This window comes from Vulpes lagopus, chromosome 13 (assembly GCF_018345385.1).
Source record: "Vulpes lagopus strain Blue_001 chromosome 13, ASM1834538v1, whole genome shotgun sequence".
NCBI classification, from domain to species: domain Eukaryota; kingdom Metazoa; phylum Chordata; class Mammalia; order Carnivora; family Canidae; genus Vulpes; species Vulpes lagopus.
The window spans coordinates 43,278,475-43,305,328 of NC_054836.1; the positions used below are offsets into that span (position 1 = coordinate 43,278,475).

The window sequence follows — 26,854 nt, forward strand, 5'->3', positions numbered from 1 at the left end:
GTTTAATGGAGAAACCCCTTTTTTGCAGGCACGACAATCTTGATGGGGATATGCTTGGTAATTTTGTATCCTCGAAAAGGCCCCCACACAAAAGTAAGCCTATGCAAGTTATCCCAGGTGAAAGCCCTGCCGTGGCCCCTGCGTGGGAGAAGATGGACAAGCTTCCGTCGTCAGAGTCTTCCTTGGACACCAAGAGGGTGGGCGAGAAGATCAGGTCAAAGTCTGGCCTGATTGTCCGAGGCATGATGGCCGGTCCTATCGCCAGTTCCCCGCAGGTAGAGTTGCTGCTCTCAATGCTATGATGAGAGTGGAAAGTGAGAACCAGGCAGGGCTTAAGGGGTTGCCTGGGTTTATTTGAGGGCACCCCACAAGATAGATCTGTGTGTTGGGTTGGGAGGGACACCTGCCTGTTTTTCCTCTGGTGGTACTGTTAACTCCTTGTGGGATCATGGGCAGGCCTTATCACCTTCCCTGACCTCAGTTTACCCCTCGGGTCAACAAGATGGATGTCATGGCTTTATCTTCCTCAGCTGAGTGAGAACACATCTACCAGTTTTACCTCTGCCATTCAGAAGTCAGGGGCAAGCCATCCAAGTCTAGAGAACATCTTTTTTATTATTTTTTAAATCTTTTTTTTTTTTATTTTTTAGAACATAATATTAAAAGGGAAGAGGAAATCCCAATCCTTATGGTTTCGTTTGCTTTGCTTTAAAAAGAAATTCTGATACTTTCATATCATTGTTTTGTATCTTTCCTTAAGGAGGGACTCTGGTGGGAGTGTCCCATTAGGTGGGGAGACTCAACCAAATGAGAGAAAGAATGTAATAGGAGTTTGTAAAACAACAAAGAAATAGGAAAACAAAGGAAAATCAAACACCAAACTCATAGGGCAGTATTAGTCCCATGAGGGAGCCTGAGCAAACCCGCACAGATCTCGTGTGTCTACTATGGCTGGTCACCTCCTCTCCCATGCTGTATGGCTAGATGTGGGCTGTGGCTCGAGAGGCTGGTGTTCTTCTCCCAATTCACCTGGAATCAGGACAGAAAGAAGCTGACTGTCTCCCTGCCTCTACCTGTATATCATGGGGGTTTTGGTAGTTTGGAAAATACTGGTTAAGTTATCTGAATTACTGAGATCTTCTGAATGTTGACATTTCATTACGAAAAATTAACCCACATCAAAAAAAAAAAAAAATCCCATGTTTTGATGTCACCACCCAACTAATCAGAAAAGATTTTAAGTGCTGAGAAGGCATCCAATCACAGCGGCTGATGCAAGTTTCCCCAGATATTAATTTTTACCTCACAACTTGTATTTTATCATGGAAAGAACACATCAGTCATTTCCCTTGAAGTGACAGGCTCCTCTTATTATCAAGGAAATGCCTGCTGAATACCCAAGTCTGAATAACCACAATTAATTTGTCAGTTGTTCCACGGAAGAAACTAGCAAGTTCAATTCACAAATCAGATGGTTGTGCAAGTGCTTTTCCTTGAGACAACTGTCATCCTCTGCATCTGGCAGTGTTTATATATACCTCCTATTTTGTCATGTGGAATATTAAAGAGATGGGTACCATAGGGTTGAATTAATACTTTATATGTTTCAGCATGGACATTTTTTAAAAAGATTTTATTTATTTATTTATTTGAGAGAGAGGGAGAGCCTTAGCAGGGGGAAGGGCAGAGAGAAGGAATCTCTAACCTGTGTGGAGCCGGCCTCACAACCCAGAGATTATGACCTGGGCTGAAATCAAGAGTCGGGTGCTTAGCTGACTGAGCCACCCAGGCTGCCCCAGCATGGACATTCTTAGATGAAATTAGCATTTTACTTATTTATTTTTGTTGCAAGTGGTGGCAGATACCTCCAGCACTTGATTTGTGCTATGGGCCAGCAGTTTTTCCCACCAGTTCATGTGCATCATTACTGCAAACGTCAACACGATGAAAAAGGCAAATCGTGTCATATTATTATTATGAAAATAGATTTGAGCTCCCTAAAAGGATTTGGGGACCTCTAAGGCCGGGGGATCACACTTTGAGAACTGGTGGATCAGATGAATGCTAGGGTCCTGTCCTACAGTGACATCCAATCCGTGTAGTTGAGACCCTCTTCACAATTAAGGTGTGAAGATTTGGAGCAATATTATCTAGGAGATTGTCCCAAACTTCTAAAAGGAGGAATAATTGCTTTGGGAGGTGTGTTTTTCCCTTGAGGATATCCGAATCCTGTGAAGGGCATTGAAAGATAGGATAGGTTGTTGTAGAATTTCCCCAGGTTTTCTGGAAAGTGTTTTGTGGGCCTTTGAGTACCTTGGCCATACTTGGTTGCTCAAGAGAATAAAAGCAAGCTTTGCTAGTTTTTTTTTTTTTCCCCTACTAGATCAGCTCTGCCCTTACAAAGGATGAGTAAGAGGCTGGGTTCCCTGCCTTGGGCCAGAAGTTTGGGTCTACTTGGGAATGGTGACTAATATTTTCTTCACTGTGTGGCAAGGGAGGCCCTGGTGGCTTTTGGAGGTTTGTAGTGCCTCGTAATTTCCACTAGGCAAGAATACTACAGAATTAGCTGTTTCTATTCCAGTTCAGGCTTTCCCATTTGGTTCTGGATTATTTCTGGAAATGCTAAGAAATCCCAAATTTTAAACCCTGGAAAAGCCTAGCAGGTCTATTCTTGTCTTCTTTACCTCCACTCCCTGTTGCTAGGTTGGTAAACAGTTTGACTTCCCATTTTATCAGTTAATCATTGATAGCAAGAGAGGACATTTCAATTGACTTTTTTTGGAATTCCTTCATTTCAAGCATTAAGCAAGCCTTGAGTGCTTACTAGGAAGAAGTTACTGAGCTGGGAGCTTGGTGGACACCAGAGATGAATGAAGAATGGCTTCTGCCATTCTTGGTCTGTTTCACGGAGGATTGAGGCCCTGTGTGAGTGGGGACTGGAGAGAAGCTGTAGAGCAGTGGCTGATATTTGTTGACTGCCCTGATTGGTCTGGCTCTGTGCCAGTGTCTTCCATGGGGATCCCCTTTAATACCTCGATCCTGTACAAGATAGGTGCTATAGGTCCCCAACCCTTCACCTGACCTTTGGGCCAAATGTGTTTTGGAATTCAGAATTTTATTTTCAGGAAAGAAACACCATGCACAAGCCATATACCACCTACCACCTGCAGCAGGGTTTGGGGTAGCATCCCATAAGCAAAAGCATTAACATTTCTACAACTAAAGATAGGAATATTCACACTTATAAAAGGAGTGTAAGCAACCTCATAGCAGTTAAAAAGAATTTGCCACAGAACTCCAAAAGAAACTTGTTTTAACATGAGAGACACCTAACTCTGGGAAACGAACAAGGGGTAGTGGAAAGGTAGGTGGGTGGGGGGTTGGGGTGACTGGGTGACGGGCACTGAGCGGGGCACTTGGCGGGATGAGCACTGGGTGTTATACTATATGTTGGCAAATTGAACTCCAATAAAATATATATATATGAAAAAAAGGGAACTTGTTTTAAGAGGTTTTAGAAATGGCAGATAGTAGATTATGGGCTGCCTATATTACAGAGGAGGGCAACTGAAGCAGAGAAACTAATAACTTGGCCCAGGGGATATGGCTGGTAGGTGGTGATATAGGAATTTGGATGGAGGCCTGGCCCTGGAGCTACAGGTCCACTGCTCCTGGAGCAGAGCACGCTGTCTGTAAGGGCTGCGGGAGAAGGGCTGAGGCCGGCGTCTGGGGCTTATGCAGGTGGAGTACAGTGAAAGCAGCTCAGATCTGGTGGCCCAGGAGGACCTCCTCAGACAATAGGTAGGATGTTCAGAAGAGCTGGGGGATGGATGGGGGAAGATGTTCCTGGGGGAGTGGACATTATGGGCACATGCCTGTGGGGGGATAGAGTTTTTTCCCACCTCCCTTGAAGGGGATCCTTACTGAGCTTTTGCTTGGTCCTTTCAGGATTCCATCCGCAGACGCTCCCTGAAGCGGTCCCCGGCCTTGAGCAGCAGGACCCAGGCCCCCGACTCCGAGAGCCGGAAAGTACCCGAGCTCTCTGCCCATGCTCCAGCCTGTCCCACCACCCAGGACAGCCTGGCTTCCAGCCCTGGCTCCCCTTCCAGGAGCCCTCTCGGTGAGCTGACTGCAGAAAAGCAGAGAACCACACCCGGCAGCCCCCGCCACTTGTCCTGCAAAGGGCTGCTGCGGAGGGGGAGCGGCAGATGGCAAGAGCTCGAGGAAGATGGCCCAGCTGTGGACAGCGGCCCAGAGGCCAACAGGACGCCGTTGAAATTCTCCTTGCCAGGTGGGAGTGCCAGGATGACCCAGGAGAGGCTGGAAAGAACATTCACAAGACAGGAGAGCCAGCCCCTGCCCCTCAGGTGAGCATGCTGTGCTGAGGCCATGGCTTTCTTAAAGATCCGCCCAGTCCTCCGTTGGCTCCTTGGGCTCTCAGAGTCAGCCTCTGAAGTGGACAAGGTGGGTATGGCCTCTCCACCAGGGAGCAAGCAGCCCAGAGTGCACCCACACGGGAAGCTTCGGGGTAGGTTTCCTCGGTCCTTTTTTCTCCTCAAAGTCAAGAAAGCTTTAGCAGATGGTTCCCATAGTTTCCAGGCTGACCCATAGCAACGTGGCCAGGCCATGGCATGCAAGAAGTGTTTCCTGGGGAGGCCCCAGATGTGGCAATGCAGCAGCGCCCACAGGCCCCTTCTGGGGGCATCTCTTTTTTTTACTGCATCCCTCTTTATTCCCCTTATTCCTTTACAGTTGACCTTGATCAATATTACATTGACTGATTTTTGAATGTTAAACCAACCTTACATTCCTGGAATCAATCTTACTTGGGTATGATATACTATCTTTTTATATATTGTTTGATTCAGTTAATATTTTTACGTAAGGGTTTGTACGTAAATACAATTTGGAATTGTCTCTAAATTCGTGAAGGTGATCGGCTGGCAAATTTCTTGCAACAGCCCCATGAGATTCTGGTATCTAGGATATGCTAGCAGGGGTAGTCCTCCTTTCTCTTATCTTGACTAGTGAGGTACTTAGGTGCGGGTGGTACATGGCAAGCTAAGTAGATACAGTCTGTGAACTCCGTTCGTGACCCTAGGGAAGCTGGGCCTACTCTGCTCAGCACATTTTGTGGCTAGGTTATCTGATGCATATACACGTAGAATTTTTCTGTCTTCGGGATGGATAGATTTTTTCTATCGTTGTGAAATCTGTCTTCATCTCTAGTACTGCTTACTGCCTTCATGTCTGTTTAGCTAGAGTGACCTCAGCCTTCCTTCGATTCTAGTGTATCTGGGGGTTATCTGTTTTCATCTTTTTACTCTCATCCATTCCATAGCCTTCTACTTAGGGGTTCCAGCCAAAAGCCTGCGGGGTTTGCCAGGATCCTTCTTTCTTTTTAAAAATTTATAATTTATTTAAGCTGAAAAAATCCATATATACATGTATACAAAATCCCATCTCATCCATTTCTCCCTCAGTCGTCTTGTATAATACCTTTTACAGCTACAGATTTCCCTCTGAGCAATGCTTTGTATCCCATGAATCTGTATGTTATGTATTCATATGATTTAGTTTAAATATTTTCTAATTCTCATTGTGATTTCTTCTTTTGCCCCATGGGTTATTAAGACATGTTATTGACCAGAGCAAACATCTGGGGTGCTTTTCTGGCTTCTGCTTTTGATTCCTGGCTTATTTTCCCTTCATCCATAAACATTCTGTATGATTTCAATCTTTTGACATTTGTTGATATTTCTTTACAGTCCGCTATATATTTCCTATCAGATAATTTTTATTTTAGTTGGAATAATTATTGCATTTACATTTTCTTTTTGTGTTTGTCAGGATGAAAAGATCCACCTCTGTTTTTCTCCATAGAGTGAGACAGTTTTCCCAGCACCATCCACAATCTGTTCTTCAACCCAGTGGTTTTTGAAGCCACCTTTATTCTTTCCTAGGTTCCCATTTCGACATGGGTCTGTCTTTGAGCTCTCTATTGTGTTGATTGTCTTTTGTCCTTTTAAAAAACTGAAACCACATAATCACAGCTTTTGTTACTATGGTTTTGTAGTTATAGCTTAGTATCTTGGTAGGGCCAGTCCCCCTTCTTTTCCTTTGTTTTAGCATTAATGTAGTTACTTATGGATCTTCACTCTTTCTACAGGCCCTTTTTCCTATTACCCAACATTTGTAGCTTATTCCCACAAGAGGGATAACTGGCTTGTTCCCTTGATGTAAAGGCCCGGCTTCCAAATCATCTTGTGACTGTCTCTTTCTTGTCTCTCAGATGTTCTGGACTCAGAGTGATTTTCTCTGACCAACTTCACCTCCGCCCCCACATCTCCAGTCTGTTTTGTTGTCCTCACAGCACCTATCATTACCTGAAATCATTTTACTTATCCATTGTTTGTCTCCCTCACAATAGAAAATAAATTTCATGAGAACAGGGACTTTAGGGACGTCTGGGTGGCTCAGCGGTTTAGCGCTGCCTTTAGCTCAGGGCATGATCCTGGGGTCCCGGGTTCAAGTCCCACATCAGGCTCCCTGCATGGAGCCTGCCTCTCCCTCTGCCTGTGTCTCTGCTTCTCCCCCTCTCTCTGTGTCTCTCATGAATAAATAAATAAAATCTTAAAAAAAAAAAAAAAAGAGAGAACAGGGACCTTTATATTCCCTGCTCCTATACTAGTTATTTGGTACACAGAAGGCACTCAATGAATATTTAATACTATTACTACTACCACCCACAGCAATAACAAGATCAATAAACTTCTGATATTGACCTACTTTGTGAAAGATACTGTTCTAAGTGTTTTTTTTAGGTAAATTCACTCTTTTACTTCTCATAAAGTTCTATGAGGGATATACTATTATACTTCCCATTTTACAGATGAGGAAACTCACTCAGAGGTCTTTTACTTGTCCACGTTTATATACCTAGTAAGAGGCAGAACAGGGATATGAACCCAGGCAGCGAGCTCCAGAGTCTGGTGAATACATGAATGAATGGTTTCGCCTCTCTTCCTGAATAGAAGTCCTTTCCATGGCCTTTAGGTGGTGACTGGTGTCCGTTTGCACACCCCCAGTGATGGGGAACTCCCTGCAGTGCTTCTGCATGATTCTGACTGCTAGAAGAGTCTTCCTCACATGGAGTTAAAATCTGCCTGCTGTCGTTTGACTCAGCAGACCTTGTTTTGCCCTCCAGTGCCATGCCTGTGTGCGCTGAGAACAGTGCCTCAAACCTAACGGAGTGGAAGCACTCTCAGGGGGAGAAATAGGAGTGGCTGGTGTATCAGGAGCCCTGGGTTCTAGCCCTCCCTTGGCCTGGCTGACCTGGGCCAGTCATTTGTTTCTGACTTCATTGTCTCTGACTGTAAAACGTGGCCCCTGGGTAAATGGTTTCCGGGTTTTCCGCTGGCTTGTGCATTTTGCTGGCCTATGATTCTTCCGGAGTTATTCTGGGCCTTCTGCTTCAATTGTCAGATATTTATTGAGGACCTACTGGTTACAGTGCACTTAGGAGGTATGGCACATGGGCTCTGGAATTGCATGGATTCCAGGCTGGATTCCAGGCTGGACTGGCAAATCAGTTCTGTCCCTGAGAACGCCTGTGGCCTTGGACTAGTTATCAAACCCTTGAAAGATGGTATGAACTTTGTCTTACAGGAAGCAGGTAAAAGTGTATTCACAGCCCCTCCCCCCAATACCAAGCGAAGTATATAATTAGGGGTATTTAACCCATGTTTAGTAGTGTTGACCCTTACACTGATCTGTCAGCAAACATTTTGGGGGCTTTGTTGTTTGCCTACCACTTACCGTCTATTTGCTGGTCACTCTGCTAGGTACTTCTATATATTGGCCCATTTGCTCTTTCTAATAATCCACTGAGATGAATATTATTATTTTTTTTCCTTTTGTGTTCTTGTTAAAAAGTATTCTTCTCCTGAGTTCTGAACAAATTGGCAAATCAAACAAAGGGTATCCAGGTAGAGCTGGATATTGTAGGTAGACCTCATACTGTTTCTGTGATTGACAAGGGGAAGGTAGAAGACACAGCAAATCATAATCATGAGGCCTGATGGGCCCCGGGCACTAGACCTACTTCCTCACCTCGTGTCAGGCCCAGTGCAGGTCAGCTCACATGGCATATGGTGGGAAGGGCCACCCCAGGAAAGCAGCTCCCTCTCAGGAGTGAAAGGGTACAACTGAGCTTCATGCCCTCTCTTTCTTTCAGTCAGATAAGTCACGCTTCCTCCCTCAGGATGCAGTGCATAGAGGGGAGGAGAGTAAAGGTCTACAGGCGGGTAGACTAGTAGAGCTCCCTCCAAACTCCCAGAAGACGCTGGGAGCTGAGAATGAGGATCTTGCCAGCACTTATTATCCCTATGTTACAGATGAGAAAACTAAGGCCAGAGAATTTAAGGAACCTGTCAAGGTTCTGGGTGGAAGTAGGTCCCAGGGCTCATAGTTTGGTGGATGGAATATGGGTTGGCTTTCAGCCGTCTCTTGTCCCCTCAGCTAGGCATCTTTGTGCAGTGCACATACTACATAACTGTATGCAGCACCTTTGATTTAAAACCAGGGCCAGAGTAATCTCCCTGCCCTTCCCAACCTCCCCACCATCAGTCCTGCTCACCCGCATCCCCCTCCCCATTTATGTCATTCAATTCTGTAAAGGTGGATGTGAGTCCTAGTATGTATCAGATCCTGTGAGCTCTTCAAGGTGGAGAGACGTGTGCATGTGTAGTCATTTTAAAGTGTGACAAAGGACAGTGAGGCAATAGCAGAGCTGGCTTTTATGTGTAGAACTGTCCCAGCACTCAGACCTAACAGGGGTGAGGGAAGGTGGCTACTTGGAGCCTTTTCTGGGCCTTGCAACATCGGGCTCAGAGGTGGCCCTGGAAGTCACAGCCAGGGGCAGAGGCAGGGGGAGGTAGTGTGCTCCAGGCTGACGTTGCCCTAGAATTCAAGCCTAGGATGGAGGCTCAGTTGCATGTAATTACTGGGGGTGCTCTTAGGAGAAAGGCAGTGGGGGAAGCAGGACAGGGCAGGGGAAGGTCTCAGCCAGGATGTGGGGCCTCAGTCTGATCCCACAGGGAGATGAGAGTGTGACTTGACCCACGGCTGTCCCCACCATTAAGCTAGGAGAGAGCTTTTTACCCCTTGTCAGTCATTGACTCAGGGTTGCCCATCCTGGGATGGGGTGGGCAGTGTGCCACCTCCTGGGTGCATCTGGCGGAGGGGATTCCGTAGAGAGGGACACAGCTGTGAGCCGTTAGTAACCAACATGGACAGCAGCTGAGATGGGCATGCTGAGGCCAGGGGACCTGGGTAGGGCACCAGGGTCTTCTCTGTCATTCTTGTGGCTCCTTGTATACTTGCCCAGACCCCAGAGTTTTGATAGACTAGTGGCAGAGCCTGATCACGGCCATCACCTCTGGGATGCCCTGGTGAGGCAGGCCAGGCAGACAGACCCTAGAGGGGAGACTGGCACGAAGCCCGATTCAGGCCTGCAGGCAGCCCCTCCCATCCCGATGCCACAGCCCCCCCGCCAAGGAAGAGTGCCATTCACACCATCCTGGGCTTTGGGGCTGGTAATGTCCTGCTGTGTTGGCCAGACAGGAGGTGCCTCTTGAGTGCCCTTTGGGGCCCAACTCATCACTAGGGATGCAGAAGGGGGAGATGGCTCCCTGCCTCAGAAGCCCATGCTCGGGTGCAACTCTCCATACTCAGGTGCTAGATTGCAGTGCTGTCAGAGGAGTGGAAGACCTGAGTGGTTAGGGAGTGCCGTTGACAGGGAATGGGCCCTTGGGCTTGGAGAGGCCATGTGTCCCTGCAAGGACTTCATGGTGACGTGGTAACATCAGGTGAGGAATGCAATATAACTGCCTTGTTCTGTGACCACCATGGCTCCAGGAGTATAGTGCCCCTGCCTCCCGAGATTTAGTGCCTACCATTAGGGCTGCCCTGGCTGATTTTTTGGGGTTTAGCAGAATGGACAGTAGGTGGCGGCAGATCTTCATCAATCCTCAGGGCTCTAGAGACCCTTGCTAGTGATTTCCTTCAGCAGCCACTCACCAGACCCCTTTCGAGGGCTGTGCACTGGGAGGAGAGATGAGTGAATCCTGGTCCCTCCTGGGTGCCCAGCCCCTCCTGGGCTCCTGGTCCTGAGTGGGCCAGCAGGCACACAGATGCCTGGCTGCGTCCTGATAGGGAATGAATAATGCCATCTGGGGCTTGGCAGAGGCTCCTCTGAGGATGTGGTGTTTGTGGTTTATTGACTATTCCCCATACTCAAGCATCCCGAGTCTGACAACATCTGCACCGCATGGGATGAGTAACGGGTGGAATTTCCATTTTAATTTATCTCTGCACATTATTTGGATTTATGTCAGACTATAAAGGTTTGAAATTAGCTGACTCTTGAAACATGCACAACAGGTAGTTGCTTCCCTGTGTGCCAGTAGCCCCGGGTGAACAGGTGGGCGGCCTGGAGCTCCTGGGTTCATCCAGCTTCACCTTCATGACTGCCTCCAGGGACCTCTCCTCTGTGGTGGGTACGGCCGCCCTGTGCTCAGCTGGTTCTCCCTCTTACCTCTTACCCACGTTTACCCTACTTGTGCCCCCCATCCACGGTGGAATACCAGTTCTGTCTCCTGCATGCAGGCCTCTGCCTAGCGTGTGTGGAGCATAAGTATGAGAAACTGCTTCAGTGCATGTTACAGGCCACTTGGAGTAAGATGGGGGTATCTGCCGCTACCCTATGTGGTAATTCTAGCTGCTAGGTACCTTCAGCTCTGGAGCACCTGGAGCTCTTCTATCCAGTGCATCTCCCAGGGCAGAGAGACTTCTCATGACCCAGATGCCCTCTGAGACTCTCAAAGCGTGGCACTAAAGAGGTGAGAGTGTATCCACACCTCTCCGTGGAAGGGTGAGTGGTCTCATTTTGTCCATCTCTGGACATCAGAGTGGCAGCTCCGAGATCCTCCTCTGACCACATCTGGGCCTTGCCGCTGCTCTGCCCAAGGCCTGAATCCATAGCATACAGGCTGGAAAGCTGTTCCATGCAGCGGAAGCCATTGCTGCTGGGTGGAAGGAGGCTGTTAAGGCTCAGGGATAACTTTGGGGAGATGATTATCAGCAGGGGAAGTATATGAAGATACTTCTTTCCTGAGTCCCTCCCTCCCTCACTCCACGGTGCTTATTTGCTGGTCTGCCAGTTAGCTCACTAGACCCTGCCTACCAGAACTGCAAAGAGTGGCCCATCTTGAAGTCAGCAACGGGGCCAGGATGAGAGTGAGCTAGCGAGGCATTTAGGGTATTGAATTTAAGGAGCATACATTCTCAGGGTAGCTCATCTGTAGCGCAGACGCCTGCATGAACCTGGAAGTAAGTGCTTCCTTAAATTTTGCATGCTAGGTTCCTCACATGTCTCACCCTAACCCTTGCCTGGTTCACAGGGTCTATATGCTTCTCTTCTCCTCAGTATCACAGATAACCCTCAATGTAGCATAGTGACTTGATAAATCACCTTTACTTCCATGAAGTCTTTGAGGACTTGAGTGGGCTTCCTTCTTCCCTTCCTTCCTCCCTCTCTTCTTTCCTTCTTCCCTTCATTCCTTTCTTTTTTTCCAGCTGTATCCCTGGACCTGGCAATGAATATTGAGTGAATGAAAGACTGCATATAGCAAAGAGAAAGGAAGGGAAAATTATGCTGATCTGCTTGGGAAAGTGTCATAAAACTTAAACTGATAATTTTCAGTAGAATTGGAACAATTAAAACTTTATCCTCAAGTTCACTTGTGGGTATTCATTTTTTTATGCATACATTCATTTAACCAACCATTCATCCAACCAACCGACCATCCGTTTAACCAACCAGCCCACCCACCAACCCACCAACCCATGCCACCACAACTATGATGTCCTATATTTAGGTTATTTTGCGTGTTGACTTTTTTTAAAGATTTTATTTATTTATTTATTTATTTATTTATTTATGAGAGACACACAGAGAGAGACAGACAGACAGACAGGGACAGAGACACAGGCACAGGGAGAAGCAGGCCCCATTCAGGGATCCTGATGTGGGACTCAATCCCGGGTCCCCAGGATCATGTCCTGGGCCAAAGGTAGGTGCTAAACCACTGAGCCACCCAGGGATCCCCGCATGTTGACTTCTTTAGGAAGCTTTTCCAGATCTCTTTCCTGTTCTAACACCTGGACATTACCCCCTTCTCATATTTCTCATACCACATGGCACACTGAAGAGAGCTGACAGGCTTCCTTGTTTCTCCTGCTGGACTGTCAGCTGCCTGAGCATGGGGATTAGTTGTCTGTGACCCTTCGTCCCTCAACTTTGCTCAGAATTGTTCCATATTAATGGATGGGCCTGAATTATTGGCTTTGCCTTGAGGAAGGGGAAGTGAAGTGTGAGGTCTTCCCTTCACTCAAGGAACACGCGGGAGAGTGGGATTAGTGATCTTGCAGACAGAAAAAGTCACCTAAAAGTAGCAGGCAGTGTCTGTCCCAGACCAGATGGGTGGTGCCCATTCAGGTGCTGCAGGATCTTAGAGGAGGGGGTGCTCCTGGGCTGGGCTTAAAGGATGAACAGAGTTGGAATAGCCCAGCTGGAGAATAGCCAAGGGGCTCACTGCTGTGCCTGGACATACTCATTGCTCTTCTCTACTTTCCTCCAAGCTTGAGATTTCTTGAGAAACAGCTTGCTGTTGTCCCTGGGAGTCTCATTCCTAAAAAGCGAAAGCAGCTCTCTTATTTTTCCTCACCCTTCTTTTCTGGGGCCTGCATTGGGTTCTGTTGTATTCATATACATTTTTGGATGATATGCATGTATGGGGGCTTATGGAGAAAAGACCCTAAGCTCATAGCTTTCCTTCAGGATTGGGAAGGCCCTTTGATTTAGAGAAGAGATGGGCCTCCTTGTTAGCACCCCAAGTATAACTCTGACAGGCTAGGCTGACTGCTGTGGGGACTGGGGCAGAGAGAGCTGATGCCTCTCCCCTGCCAAATCCCTTTCTGTTCTGACAGAGTGGACCTTCCCTCATGACTCCCCAGCCACTTTTCCCAAGCGGCTGTGGGCAGGAGTACTGCTGTGACTCACTCAGGCTGGTGCCTCCACCGTAGAAAGATGGTCTTTGATCCTGAGTTCTGTCAGGGGCATTTTGGTCAGAGTTCTTCAAATCACAAAGATGACCTGCCAGAGCAGTTTCCTGTATAGCTGGATTCCATGTGTGTGCCTCATTCCAGAAAATTCTACTTTGTTTTCTCTGCTCATTCCATGAGAAGTTAGTAAAGCCATGGGATTCCTTCCATTTCCTGTTGAGGCCACTTTTGTAACCATGGGCCCCTCAGAAGTGGAACCTTTTCCCAATAGAGTAAACAGTTTTTGATCTCAATCTAAATATATATTATTTAATTTTATTCAGTTCAACAAAGCATTTATGGAGTGTGTCTTGCTTGTTTGAATGGTGTTGGAGAGAGAGGTGATGGATAGGTTCCTTTCCCACAGAGGCTGAGACGTCCATGCAAATGACTGTCCTACAGGAATAAAAAAAGGCAAGTGACAAGGGGACAAGGGCAGAGAGCCATGGAGGTAGGATCGGGGTTGTCTCAGGGATAATGAAGCTCTTGCTATTTATTGAGTGCTCACATTTGGCAAGTCCCTTGGCCAGAGCTTTGGGTGTATTACCTTATTTAATCCTGACAGCCACACTGGGAGAGTTATTGGCTTCATTTTACAAGTGGGGAAAACAAGGCACAGAGTGACTGAGCAGTCTGAGTTCACACAGACAGACAGTCTGGCTCTAGGGGCCTCAGTCTTAACCACTGTCCTTAGGCCCCTATCTTGGGAAGGAGAGGTGCTAGGGAGCTGACACTGGTGAGGACTTAGAGAGTTGGTCTGGCAATTCAGGGAGCAGACCCATCCCAAGCTGAGGGGCAGTGTGAACAAAGGCAAGGAAGTGGGCAAGATGGGGTAGCAGGGGCCAGGAAGAGAGGAGACTGGAGGACCGGACTGTGCCTTGAGAGCTGGCCCAAAGACCAATAGAGGGATAAGTTATATGGGGTTATTTTTAAGGATTTTATTTATTTATTTGACAGAGAAAGCATGAGCAGGGGGAAAAGTGGAAGGAGAGGGAGAAGCGGGCTCCCTACTGAGCAGGGAGCCCAACACAGGGCTTGATCCCAGGACCCTAAGGTCATGACCTGAGTTGAAGGCAGATGCTTAACTGACTAAATCACCCAGGCATTCCATGGGTGTTGTATTTTTTAAAAATCAGTTAGAGCTGTACTTCAGGAAGATTAGTCCAGAGGCACTACAGGACAGCAGGATGACTGGTTGCAGGAGCTAGACCTAGAAGGCATGGTGGGTTCTGACCTGACTGTACCAGAGGGTCAAGGTGCAGGGCACCTGGGACAAGAACCTATAGGACCTAGCTGTGGGATGAGGAGGGCCAGGAGGCTGGGCATGCAGGTGGCAGAGGTGGAGATCCAAAGGGGAGGCATTGCCTGGGTCACAAGGCAATGAGAGGTTGGATGCTGGGCATGTCCAGCTGAGCTTTTGTTTCCACAGTCCGGTGTGGGGCAGAAATGCAGATCCTGGGAAATGTTGATTGAGAGGTAGCTGGGAGGTCCTGGCATGGGGCCAAAAGTTGAAGTCCCTGGAGTGATGGACACCAAATCTTGCAGTGGGAGAGCCATGTGTTTGGTGTGGTAAGGAAAAGCAGTGGTCAGAGCAGGAGGAGGACCAGGGACATGAGGGAAGAGGGGGTCTCTAGGGAGCAGGAAATTGATAGCTTTGGACCCTTGGGGAGGTTGGGCAGGTCACCAGGTATGATGATGGAAGTAGCTTTGGAGAGAGCTTTTAGCAGGGGACTGGGGGCAGAAGGTCAACTGCAGTGGGGTGAGGAATAATGGGGGTAAAGTCATATGCAGAGAACACAGAGCTTTTTAAAAGTTTAGAGGTGAAGGGAAGCATAGGGACAGGATGGCAGCTCAAGAAGGGGGAGGGTTAGGGAACAAAGTCTTTTTTCCAGGATGGGAGAGATGTGAGCATGTTTGTAAGCCCAGGGCTGGGCGGCAGCAGCAAAGGAGAAACTGGCCATTCATGGAGACTTCGAGAGGCAGGAAGTGTGTGCTTGGGTGGGGTCTTGGAAGGGCTGCACTGACAGTATCTAGATTCATTTTCGGCCGTGCTCCATAATGGTAATAGATGTTGTGATGATGGGCCTGGGGCATTGCCAGTTCTCAAAGTAGCTTTGAAATCCCCAGTGAAAGAGCCAACAGTTCTCAGTAGAGTTTTGAGTTATTTGAAATTTATTCCAATTAAGCAAAGCTTTCTTAAGTTATTGAGGACTGCTGTTTAGAAAACATGGCATTTTATTGAATTCTGAAACTTTGAAACATGGCTCTCCATCTTTAACAGATTTAACGATTCTCAGTGTGGTGAGGTTGAAAGAATCCGAGATTTAGAATTGGACAGATTTGCCATTTACTAACAGGATGACCTTGGACACAATGTTTTTGTACATCTCTTTGTGGCTTAGTTTCTTCATCTAAGAATGGGATGATATGACCTGTCTTTACGAAGATTATTATGAAGATTAAAAGAAATAATGTATGTAAAATATTTGGCCCATAATAGTTAAAAAATACTAGCTTTCTTTCCTACTGTTTCGTTATCCAAAACACCCTGTTTCTTAAGTGGATGGATATATTCCTGAATAAATGGAAATTTTGTAAGAAAGGTGTGGGAAGTAAGATTAGAATCAGGTTATGGGTCTAGAAACATAGTAGGTCTTCAGGGAGGATTTGTGGATTAAATTTGCCTTCCATTAGGCATTGAGGCTGGGCCTCCATTAAAGCTCTAGAGGTTGACATAGATGTGCACTCCTGCCTTTCTCTTTTCTAGAAGTTCTTTCTAGGCCACGTGTGGACAGTGGGCTGGCAGGGTAAACTACCCTTGCCTGGGCCCCTGTGGCTATGGTCGTCCAGCTCAAGGCTTCTGCACTTCATGAGGGCTTCATGAGATTCCATGAAAGAATAAAGAGACATGGGAAGTCCATGAGAGAAGGATGGTGTTCCTGTGATTGACAGTGTTGCTTCCTTTGGTCCCAGGGTCACTTTGTTCAGCTTTTTTGCCTTCAGATAAGATTTCCTTTGAGAAAAAGAAATCAATCAACCAGAAAAGTCTCTGAATGACCAAACTTTCCACCATCATCTGAGACTGGAGCCTCTTTTGCAGGGTTTATAATCACTTTCGTAATTTCATGTTCATCTCCTCATGAGCAATGGCATACTGAGCATCCACATTCCAGAACTTACTCTCTAGAGGGCAGATGAACTTATAAGGGCATTTTGACAAGTATCTAGGAAACAATGCTGCAGAAGTCAAGGAAATCCATCTGGGTTCTACATCCCAGTGTCTCTCCCACACCCCTGGCCCCGTCCCAGCTTCCTGACAAATTTCAGGTCCCTTTCTAGCCTAGATGTGGATGGATGGACAGGCATCCTTAAAACCTAATACACTCCTAGGAGTATTTTAAAAGCAAAAGAAAGAAGTTGAAAGTATCCATTTTAGATAAAAACCAAAAGTGGAGCTGGCCCATTTAATAAAGATGTTATGACTGATTTACCTATCTCTTTAAAGAAAGTAACTCTAAAAGGTACACTTACCAGATGCCGGGATGTGGGAGAGCTAAAACAAGGATTTTTGTTTTAAAAACTATTGCCATGCAAATAAACCCCACATGGGTTATGTAGGAGACTGTCCTTGTTCTTAGGAGATACAGGCTGGACTCTTTAGGGATGACGTTATAGTATCTCCAACTCACTTTCAGATGGTTCAGAAAAACTAAAAACAAAAAACTTGTGTTTCTATGTGTATGTGTGTGTTTGGAGGGAGGAGAAAGTGGGAGGAGAGAGGAAAAGCAAATATGGTAAAATGTTCATCTGTTTCTCTAAGTGAATGGTGTACTGCTGTTCATTGTGTTATTCTTTCAATTTTCCTGCAGGTTCAATATTTTTCCAAAATAAAAATGGGAAAATAACATAGGAAAAATAGGAAAAACAAATAATCAATAGAATCTATCTTTTCTCTCTCAGTGAAGATCCTAGAGAAGTGTAACAAAGTCACAGTGTGTCAGTGAGGGTTGGGGTCTAGGTGGGGTGACAATGTGAAACATAAGGCTAGCCCAGGAAGCACCTAGGGAACAGCCCAGTGTGCCCAGTGAGTCGTGTGGCAGGCCGGTCCCTATTACATATGGGCATCCTCAAGCCCTTTGGAACCGTCCCTTGCCTATTAGAGAAGCAGTAGTTCTTACAGACGGTCCAGGTGCACAGAGAGCAGACTCTTTCAGTGTTGTCCCGGTGGTGATTCCTGCCCTGTCTCCCCCGAACCATCCTCCCCTCCCCATGCTTCTAGGACTGGAGTCCATACACCCACAGCCTGGCAGTGCAAGCTGGCTGTGTCTTCCCTCTGCCGATCCTCTGGATGTTTTCTCAAAATCTCCAGTCCTTTGATTACACCCACATCGTGAGGTTCAACGTGACATTTCCAACAGGAGACTGCCTGACGTGGGTCCAGCTGCTTCACATGGTTTTTATATTTGTTCTGGAAAAAACTCCAGCTACCTTTGGTCAAAGCTCTTCCTGTTGGCCGCGTTGCCAGGGCCATTTCTCACCCACACAATCCAGAAGGGGCTGCCGTCTGTAGGCCCCTGCACGCCTGCCCCACTGGGGACAGGTAATGGTGGCAGAGGGGTGCAGCCTGGAGCAGCAAGGGCTCTGGAGTGTTTTGGAGAGTCTGTGCTTTCCATCTCATTCTTGTGTTATTTAGATTCAGATCCTTAGAAACCAGGGAAGCCAGAGCCTTGCCAAAGGGCTCTTTTCCGCTTCTGCAGAAGTTTCTCTATTAAGTAGAAGAGAGAGTGCTTTTAAACTCACATTAATTGGTTACCTCTTAAGGACTTGGGAAGGAATATTTGCCTTGTGCTAAAATTCTAAGTCCCCAGTTTCCTGACATCTGTGTGGGCCCTCAGCTCCTCTGCCTCCGGGCTCGTAGAATGTTCCTGCGTGGATTTCCTCCCCACCTTTGAGCAGTGTCCTAGCTCCCCACTAAATACCTGCTGGGCTTCCTGCCCAGGGGCCACCTGCGCTCAAGGCAGATAAGCAGAGGGGTAACTTGGGGGGGGGGGCAGTGAGGGACCTACACGCTAGTGGGTCCTCAGGGACCCTCACACCCCATTTCAAGTGAAAACAGCTGTCAGAAGAGGCTCCCTGCATAGGGAGGCTGCCTAACTGGCTCAGGGACACATCTAATTTTAGCTCAGGGTGTGCTTGTCCTGAGTTGGGGCTGGCCCACCCATGGAAATTCCATAGCTCTCTGGTTTTATGTGTGTGAGTGGTGTAATGCTCAAAGTTAGCAAAGCTAACTTGATTTTAAAGCAACATGTTTCTTTCTCTTTTTTTCTAAGAACTTTCCAGAAACCAACTTGTCCTCTGTGCTTTTGGAGTAGGTCAAAATTTCCTGAAGATTCCTTTTTCGTGATGGGGCAATGTGGGGTGGAAGAAAGATGTTCCGAGAGCTGAGCCAGCCGTGGCTGGGCCTTTGTCTATGTGAACTAGGGTAAGACAATGGCAGGGTCTTTGGGTCGAAAGAGACTCTGTGTCAGACAGCTGGTACAGTGAATACCGAGAGTTCATAGGTCAGCAACATATAAACAAATGCAATAACAAACAACAAAATCCTGGGGGACCTACTTGGTTCAGATCCAGAGGTGGATGGCCTGAGACAAACACAGTTTTAGTGGCCTCTTTCAGATAAGGAGTATAAAAGTATCTCATTTTTGCAGATTTTGCAAAAATAGAAGACCATGCCAACACATTGCTTGAGCCTCTTGGAAGGGGCCTGTACAAGTGAGGGCCCCTGAAGCTTCAGCCCTGTTGACTTCACCATTGATCAGATGCTATTAGCTGTTGTTACTGATTTTCTGGCTAATAAGAACATTAAAAACCAATATCATAAAATTTATTATTTTTATTTTTTTACCATTTATTTATTTATTCATGAGAGACACAGACTGAGAGAGAGAGGCAGAGATACAGGCAGAGGGAGAAGCAGGCTCCATGCAGGGAGCCCGATGTGGGACTCGATCTCAGATCCCAGGTTCACGACCTGAGCCAAAGGCAGGCGCCCAACTGCTGAGCCACCCAGGTGTCCCAATTTCATAAAATTTAACTATAATCTTGAAACAAAATTCCAGTGTTTAAGATGAACACATGAGTGAGTCCATGTGAAAGATGCACTGTATTGGTGCTTATTTTCCTCACTTCACTGTGGACCTGTGTGTCATGGGCTGGTTTGTGTTGGACAGCTTCCCCGCCTCTGAGCCTCACTGTCCTCATTTGTGAAAATGCTGCTTCCCACATAGGCCTTTAGTGAGAATTAAGTTAAAATTGATGGCTTGCAAGTGCTTGGTGAAGTAGATATAGATACCCAGGTAAATAATTATTACTGTAAGGACAAAACCATAGAATATTTAGAACACTTAGACTGTTACAGGAAGGGAAATGAAGTCCAGAGAAGGTGAATATCCACCTAGGACCACTTGGGGGAAAGACATGAGCTTCAAAAACAATTGTTATTTAAGTGTAACCGCCTCGACTTTCCTAAAAGCAAATGAACCCAGATTTCTCTGTTTTAAAATTGATAAGTTAATGTACCCAGACAGTGTTGTTTCAGCCTGGTGGCTCGTGGCTCTTTTACTACGGCTTATGCGGGGCAGAGTAGAGTTTTATGTGTGCAAGATGGAAATATTTCATCTCGGAAGTTGTTTTAAGCCACTCGTTGGCATATTTAACCAAACAGAACTGAAGTGGACTCACTGTTTAATGGGACTCAGAGAAAGTTGACCTCTCTTATTGGGACAGCTCCCTCCCTGGATGTGTTGGCTTTTAGTAGGACAGTAACAGGGCAGGGACAGTGCCCCAAAGCAGCTTCCCCTAGCAGCTAAGTAAACATCTCCACACAGCTTTCTAATCCACCGTAGAAACCAGTGGCAACTCTTATGTAATGTCTTTCAGGCAGCATGTCAGTGCCTTCCCTTTTATAACTCCCAAGTGTGACTTTTGACTCCCTGGCACAGTGCCAAGGTTGTAGAGGCAATCCTTTCCATCCTGGCTCTCCTACCAGCCTCAAGGAGGGCAGGGCCAGGGCTAATCTTTGTCTCTGGTAGAGCCATGCGATTGTGTTCCTCACCTTGATGCCAGGAGCCCTAATCAGAGGCGGGCTTGGGATCCCACTTGCTGGATGTGCAGTCTGAGGCCCAAACTGGGGGACCTCTGTGGCACAGGCCAGGTGCCACATCACATCTCCAGCTCTGGCCCTTGTCATTGGGCTCATCCAGAGTCTCACGGTGGTTGGGTTTGGCTGAGCGGTGCAGCCACATGCTGGAGGGCAGAGGCGAGGGGGCAAGACCATGGGAGATCACGGGCTAGTAACATTCTGCTTGGTGAACTGCACAGCTCAGGTGAATGAATGGTTCAGTGGATTTGGCCGTGCTCCAGAGATCCACTCCATAGAGACCACTTTCCTTCACCAGGATTTTTTTCTTTCCCTGGTGAAACATCAGCTCTACCCACCTTTTCACTGCCTGTTGAGCAATGTCTGCCTCTCTGCACCAGTCTCCTCATGGAGCTGAGCTCAGCCACACCCAGGAAACTGTAGCTTGTGAAAAGGGCAGGGAGATAGGAATTGGGAGAGCCACAAAGCCCTGTTAGCGGCTGTAAGGGAAGAGCAGCCAACCTGTCCTAATGCTTCTGGGTCATAAGGAAGTGCAATCAGTGCTTCAGCATTTAAAATGAACTGAGCCGAGAGTCTGGAGCCTAACATTTCTATTTCTGGCTTTGCCCGCTACCCAGGGGGCCTTGGCAAAAGCTCCACACCCACCTCATCCCTACGCCCGACAGGGCTGCAGGATTAGACTAGATGGTCTGGATGGGCCTTTCTAGTCCTTCCAGATGGATGAGCTGGATCTAGGTGAACTCTGAGAACTTCCCAGCTTTCAGAGCGGGCATCCATTAAATACCAGTTGTATACTAAGACATTGTGCCAATTAGGGGAATGGGAGAATAATATGAGGGAAGGTCACACCTAGTACAGTTTTGTTTTATGAATTGTGTGCCCTTGAAGGAACCCTCCCAGTCTGATGTCTTGGTAACTGGGTAAATTTCTTCTCTGTTTCTGGAATGTGTCAGAATCCGGCCTGACTCAAGGAAAGAGAAATGTTGGACCTGGTTTCAGATCTTGCTCTGGCTCTGCACACTTCTTATCAAGGGTGTGTGCCAAAGCCTGTGGGGAAGGGCGCATACGGAAAGATAGTTAAGCTGAGAAATCATCATCCCGAAAGAACAATGGTCGGGGAGGCCAAAGTACGTGTTCTCTCCAGCTAGATGGGCTGAGCCGATGACTTTTCCAGGAGGATGCAGGGCCATCCATGCTCCTCCCCTTCCCCCAAATCTGTCCTCACCGGGTGATCCCTATCTTTCTCTAACCTTCGTCATCATGGACCCGGATGAGAGAGACGTGGGTATGTAGCCCAATTTCCAATTAAGTTTTTTTTCACTAGTTTCAGGAAGATAATTTATTTGGATTGAATTGTTAAGGCAGATTGCTTTCACAGTATTCCAAGCAGAATGCTTTCTTACAGGAAATGTCAGACCAGGCAATTCTAGTCAAGTTTTCCACATCCTTAAGAAAAAAGAAAAGAGAGAGGGGGAAAAAATATTCCTATTTATATGTGGAAGGTCAACAGTTTGAGCACTGGCAGCTGCTGGGTGTGAAACCGAGATGGGTTAAACACTGTGTTAGTGCACAAGACGACTTCCCAATAGCCTTGTGCTCTTTAGGGCTTCATTTGAAAATTGCCTGTCGATTGGGCTGCCCAGGGAGATAGAGTGCTTCCTGAGGTTGGGACATGGATCCCACAGGGCCGAGCATCTGGGTGGCGAGGATGCTGGAGGAGCTCCCTTCGTCTCCCCAGAGCTCAGTTTCCTCATCTCTCAAACCAGGGTTATGCCAGGGGACTCCCAAGCTTCTTCCCAGCCTAAGTCACCACAATTCTATACCTTCATCTCGGGGAGCTTGCTGAGCCTCTGTAGGAAGCCGAAGAGAACCAGCAGGAAAGTGAAAGGAATCTTTCTTCTGTGGAGCACTTTGACTTTTTAAAAAAGTTCTTTTTAGGTCAGCTTGCCTGTCAGGGATCTGCCTCATTAAGGCTTATTCCTCCTGAAGTTTGGTCCTTAATGAGAGCCTTTAGGCACAGGGCTATGGAACGTCACTGTGAGGAAAAAAACGTGACACAGCTGCTCCTCCGAGGGTGCCCCCTGAGGACTTGCTAACCCCCCACCCCAACCTGCACGTGTCCAGGAAGTGCCTGCAGGTGGGGAAGGGCTGGGTCCCAGTTCTGAAGCCTAGAATCACTGCATGTTATGGCCCTTAGAGCTTCCCCAAAGACGATTCTGGAGAAAGGGAAGCTGAGACTCAAGGCAGTCACAGCTCGAAGTGATGCCAGTCTTCTCTGGTGCGAGCTAGCCCTGTGGCTCGTCTGTCCAGTTCCTGTGTGTCCCCTGACAATGGGAACAGCTCTCTGCTCCATTATCATCTAGCCCTGTTGTGCATTGTGAAAGGAGGTTCTATTGGAAGCCGGGTGGTGGCAAGAGTGCTGGACCTGCACCAGGAAACCTGGCCCCCGGTCGTCAGGTTCACTTGTCTGGTTGCACTGCCTGCCATTGGTGTGTTTCCAGGACAGCTTGAATCTTGTGGGATAGGACAGCCTCATGAGGCCACTGCCTTCCGTAGGGATGCAAGCAGGGCTTCAGTGTTGGGATGTCCTGTCGGGTTGAGATACGTCTGTACCAAGTAAAGCAAAGCCCTTCTTATTCCTTGAGCTTGCTAAAGTTTTTAGTTTGAAAGTACATATGAGTATTTATTTTTTTACCAAATGTTTCTTCTTGGTCTACTGAGATTATTGTCTCCTCTGTTGGTATGAATTCCATGACTAGATTTTCTAATGTTAAAATATTCTTGCTTCCCTACTTGGCCAAGATTGTCTTCAAAGTCATGGCCAGTGCGGTTGTTTGTTATCTTACTTCATATTTTTGCACTTGTATTCGTAAGCTGAGGTGTTTGGAGTCAAGGTGCTACTAGTCTCATAACCAGCATCATCCTCATGTCAGGGAACGTGGAGCAATTCTGCATCAGACGCTATTCTCAGCGCTTGATGGATTGATGTGTGTAATGCTCACCACAGGTCTTTGAGGTGGGACTGTGATGAACCTCATTTTTTTTGAACCTCATTTTATAGAGGTTCAACACGGCTGAATTCTCCTGTTGCATTGTTCCTTTTGTTGTTCTGTAACAAGTAAGTTTATCACTAATAATGCTTTTTATTCCAACGTCTACTTTTAATCCGATGATACAGGATTAACTACATTAGCTTTTATTTATTTAAAAATATTTTATTTATTCATTTGAGAGAGAGAGAGAGAATATGAGCGGGCTGGAGGGAGAAGGAGACCCCCCACTGAGCAGGGAGCTTGATGCGGGGCTCGATCCCAGGATCCTGAGATCATGACCTGAGCCGAAGGTAGACGCTGAACCATCTGAGCCACCTAGGTGCCCTGCGTTAGCTTTTAAATGGTTTTCTCTTTTCTCCCATGTTGTATGGTTCACCTTTTGTGTCATGTACCTTGTGAAGCAGCATATTAATGATTAAAAAAAGGTCAATCCTGAGTGTTTCTGTCTTTTGGCTGGCAAGGAGTTGGTTTGCTGTTATTGTAATTATTGATACACTTGAATTTTTGTTTGTATTCTGTACTTTTGTTTCGCCATATGCTTTTTCTTTATTTCTTGTTTCCTCCTCTTCTTTTCCTTTTTTTTTTTAAAAATTTATTCATGAGAGACTCAGAGAGAGAGAGAGAGAGAGAGAGAGAGAGAGAGGCAGAGACACAGGCAGAGGGAGGAGGAGGCTCCCCGCAGGGAGCCCCACGTGGGACTCCAGGAGCACACCCTGGGCTGAAGGCAGATGCTCAGCCACTAAGCCACCAAAGGCGTCCCTTTTTTTTTTTTTCTTAACCATTTTCAAGTGAGCGATTCAGTGGCATTTAGCATATTCATAGTGTTATATAACTGTCACCTCTGTCTACTTCCAAAGCATTTTCTTCTTTTCAGAGCAAAATCTGTTCCTGTCAAGCAGTTTCTCCCCATTCCTCCCACCCCCTGATCCCCAGCAACTCCCAATCTATGGTATTTCACATAAACGGAATCATATAATATGTGACATTTCGTCTCTGGCTTCTTTCATTCAGCATCATGTTTTTGCAGTTCATCCACGTCATAGCATGTCATTCCTTTTGATAGTAGAATAATATTCCGTTGCATGAATATGCCACATTTTATTTATCCACTCACCCATTGGTGGACATGTGAGTTGTTTTAACCTTTTGGCTATAGAGAATATTGCTGCTGTGAACACACGTCCCTGTGTTTACTTCTTTGAGGTATATACCCAGGAGTTGGAATTGCAGGGTCATATGGTGATTCCTTTTTTTTTTTTTTAAGATTTTATTTATTTATTCATGAAAGACACAGAGAGAAAGGCCAAGACATAGGCAGAGGGAGAAGAAGGTTCCCTACGGGGAGTCAGATGTGGGACTTGATCCCAGGACCGTCCCAGGACAGTCCCAGGACGATCACGACCTGAGCCAAAGGCAGATGCTCAACCACTGAGCCACCCAGGCGCCCCTCATATGGTGATTCTATATTCATCTTTTTTGAGGAACTGCCAAATAATTATCCACAGCGGCACTTGTGAATCAAGTGGTGTTTATTTTTTCTTCTTGGGCTTTCTGATTTGGACGTTATAGATTATGTCTTTACTGTTTTAGCAGTTGCTCTTAAAATTCTTTTTTTTTTTTTAAATCATAATTGACTTAAAGTTTGGGTTTGATCAGTCTCTCTACCCTGTCAAAGAATACAAGGATTTTAGAAAGCTTCAGCTGCTCATTTCCTGTCCCATTTCCTATGTATCATCATCTAGTATTATCCCTGTGTTTTTAACTACCCCATAATTAGTTGTTACTGTTGTTATTTTTTGTATCATCAGCTCTCATTTTGGTTTATCTGCATGTCTGCAGATTTCTTTTCTTGCTCCTGCCTTCATCCTGCTCTTTTCTCCTGGGTTCACTTTCCTTCTAGCTAGAGTAAGTCCGTGAGTGGTTTGTGCAGTGAAGGTTTGTGATGGTAAACTTTTTCAGCCTTTGTCTGAAAATGTCTTCGTTTTGACCTTACCTTTAATATTTTGAGTATCAAAGATATCTTTTGTTAAAGTAATTTTTGTTTATAAATAATCTGCCTTTCCGCTGAGATTGTCATTGTCATTAAAATTCTGGTCGTTTCAATATGACATATCTAGGTGTGCTTTGCTTTCCACATGTGCCATTTGAGGCTTCTTAGGTTTCTGTGAGGATTCGTGTCTGCTAGGTTGTTAGCCATTATCTTTCCAATAATCTCCTTTCTCACACTCTCTTTATTTTTCTGGAATAAAGAAAATTAAAAAGAAGATTTTTCTGGAACTCCTTTTAGATGGGTATTGGAATTGATGTTTTCACCTCCACATGTCTTCTTTGCTCTTGCACATATTTTCTCTCTTCATATTGGGCTGCATTCTGGTCATGTCATCTGATAGCTCCTAGTAATTTATTTTCTCTTCATTATATCCCATTTCCTGTTGAAGCTCACCCCAAGTTCCCCTAATGTTAAAGAAGATATAATTTATAGAAAAGTTGGAAGAATAGAAGAGTGAACACCTATACCATCCTCACCTACACTCAGTGAGCCTAGGACTTTGTCATACTTGTTTTTTTTCTCTCTCTTTTCTTCTCTTCTCCCCTCTCCACATATAGTATGTATATTTGTAACACATACGTTTTTAAAAAGATTTTATTTATTTATGCGAGAGAGACAGAGACAGAGAACATAAGCAGGGGGAGGCGCAGAAGGCGAGGGAGAAGCCGACTCCCTGCTGAGTAGGACCCTGGGATCAGGACCTGAGCCGATGGCAGACGCAGAACCCACTGAACCACGCAGGTACCCCATTACAGTGTATTTTAGATTGTTCTATTATCTCAAGTCCATGGGAGTCCTTTTTTCTGTGTCACCTGGTTTTCACTGTTGGTGCATGATTTTCTCATATATTTACTAGTTTTTTTGTTTTGAGCATATTTTCAGTGGTACTTAAAAAAAAAAAATCTCTCTCCTGGGGACTCTTGTGTGACCTGCTTTGGAGAAGTGCCCCTCCAGATAAGTTTACATTGCTTTAGTTAGGTATGCTAGGATATCACCATCTTGGGAAAATTTTATGTTATAATCTGGATTTTTGTGCCACATGAGTAGGGTCAGTTTGGACTCCATTCACACTGGGTTCTGAGTTGCCATGAAATGGAATATATAGTGAGTGGTCAATGTCTTCTCGTGGGACACCTTTCTTTTGTACTCTATAACGAATGTAGCCAAGTATCTAGCGTCAAACATTGAAGAAGGAGCATCTTCCCATCTCTTTTTATGTTAAGAGTCAGTGAAATAGTCTGAGTGTGAGGCTGCATAAGCAGGAGAGCATCCTCAAAGCTAGCATGGCCCAGACACTTCAGGCCTCTCAGAGACCCTGCACCTGGTCCTGTCCTGTGGTGACGAGCATGCTTGGGCTTCCCCCAAGGTAGAGATGAGGCACCTGAGGCCCCCAGAGGAGAGATGACTTGCCCAAGGGCACGTGGGGAT

General features: G+C 46.3%; 1 protein-coding gene across 5 annotated transcripts in view; it reads left to right on the plus strand.

Moving 5' to 3' along the window:
• The window catches only part of MINDY4 (MINDY lysine 48 deubiquitinase 4), a 105,310-nt gene that overhangs the window by 14,440 nt on the left and 64,016 nt on the right, over window positions 1-26,854 (plus strand). For all 5 annotated transcript variants that reach the window (XR_005983579.1, XR_005983580.1, XR_005983578.1 and 2 more), the window contains 2 exons: window positions 29-275; window positions 3,949-4,367. Coding sequence is in view for 2 of the 5 variants with exons in the window: in XM_041728087.1 (XP_041584021.1) it covers window positions 29-275; window positions 3,949-4,367 (666 nt within the window). In the remaining 3 variants the exon portion in view is untranslated. The remainder of the gene's footprint in view (window positions 1-28; window positions 276-3,948; window positions 4,368-26,854) is intronic.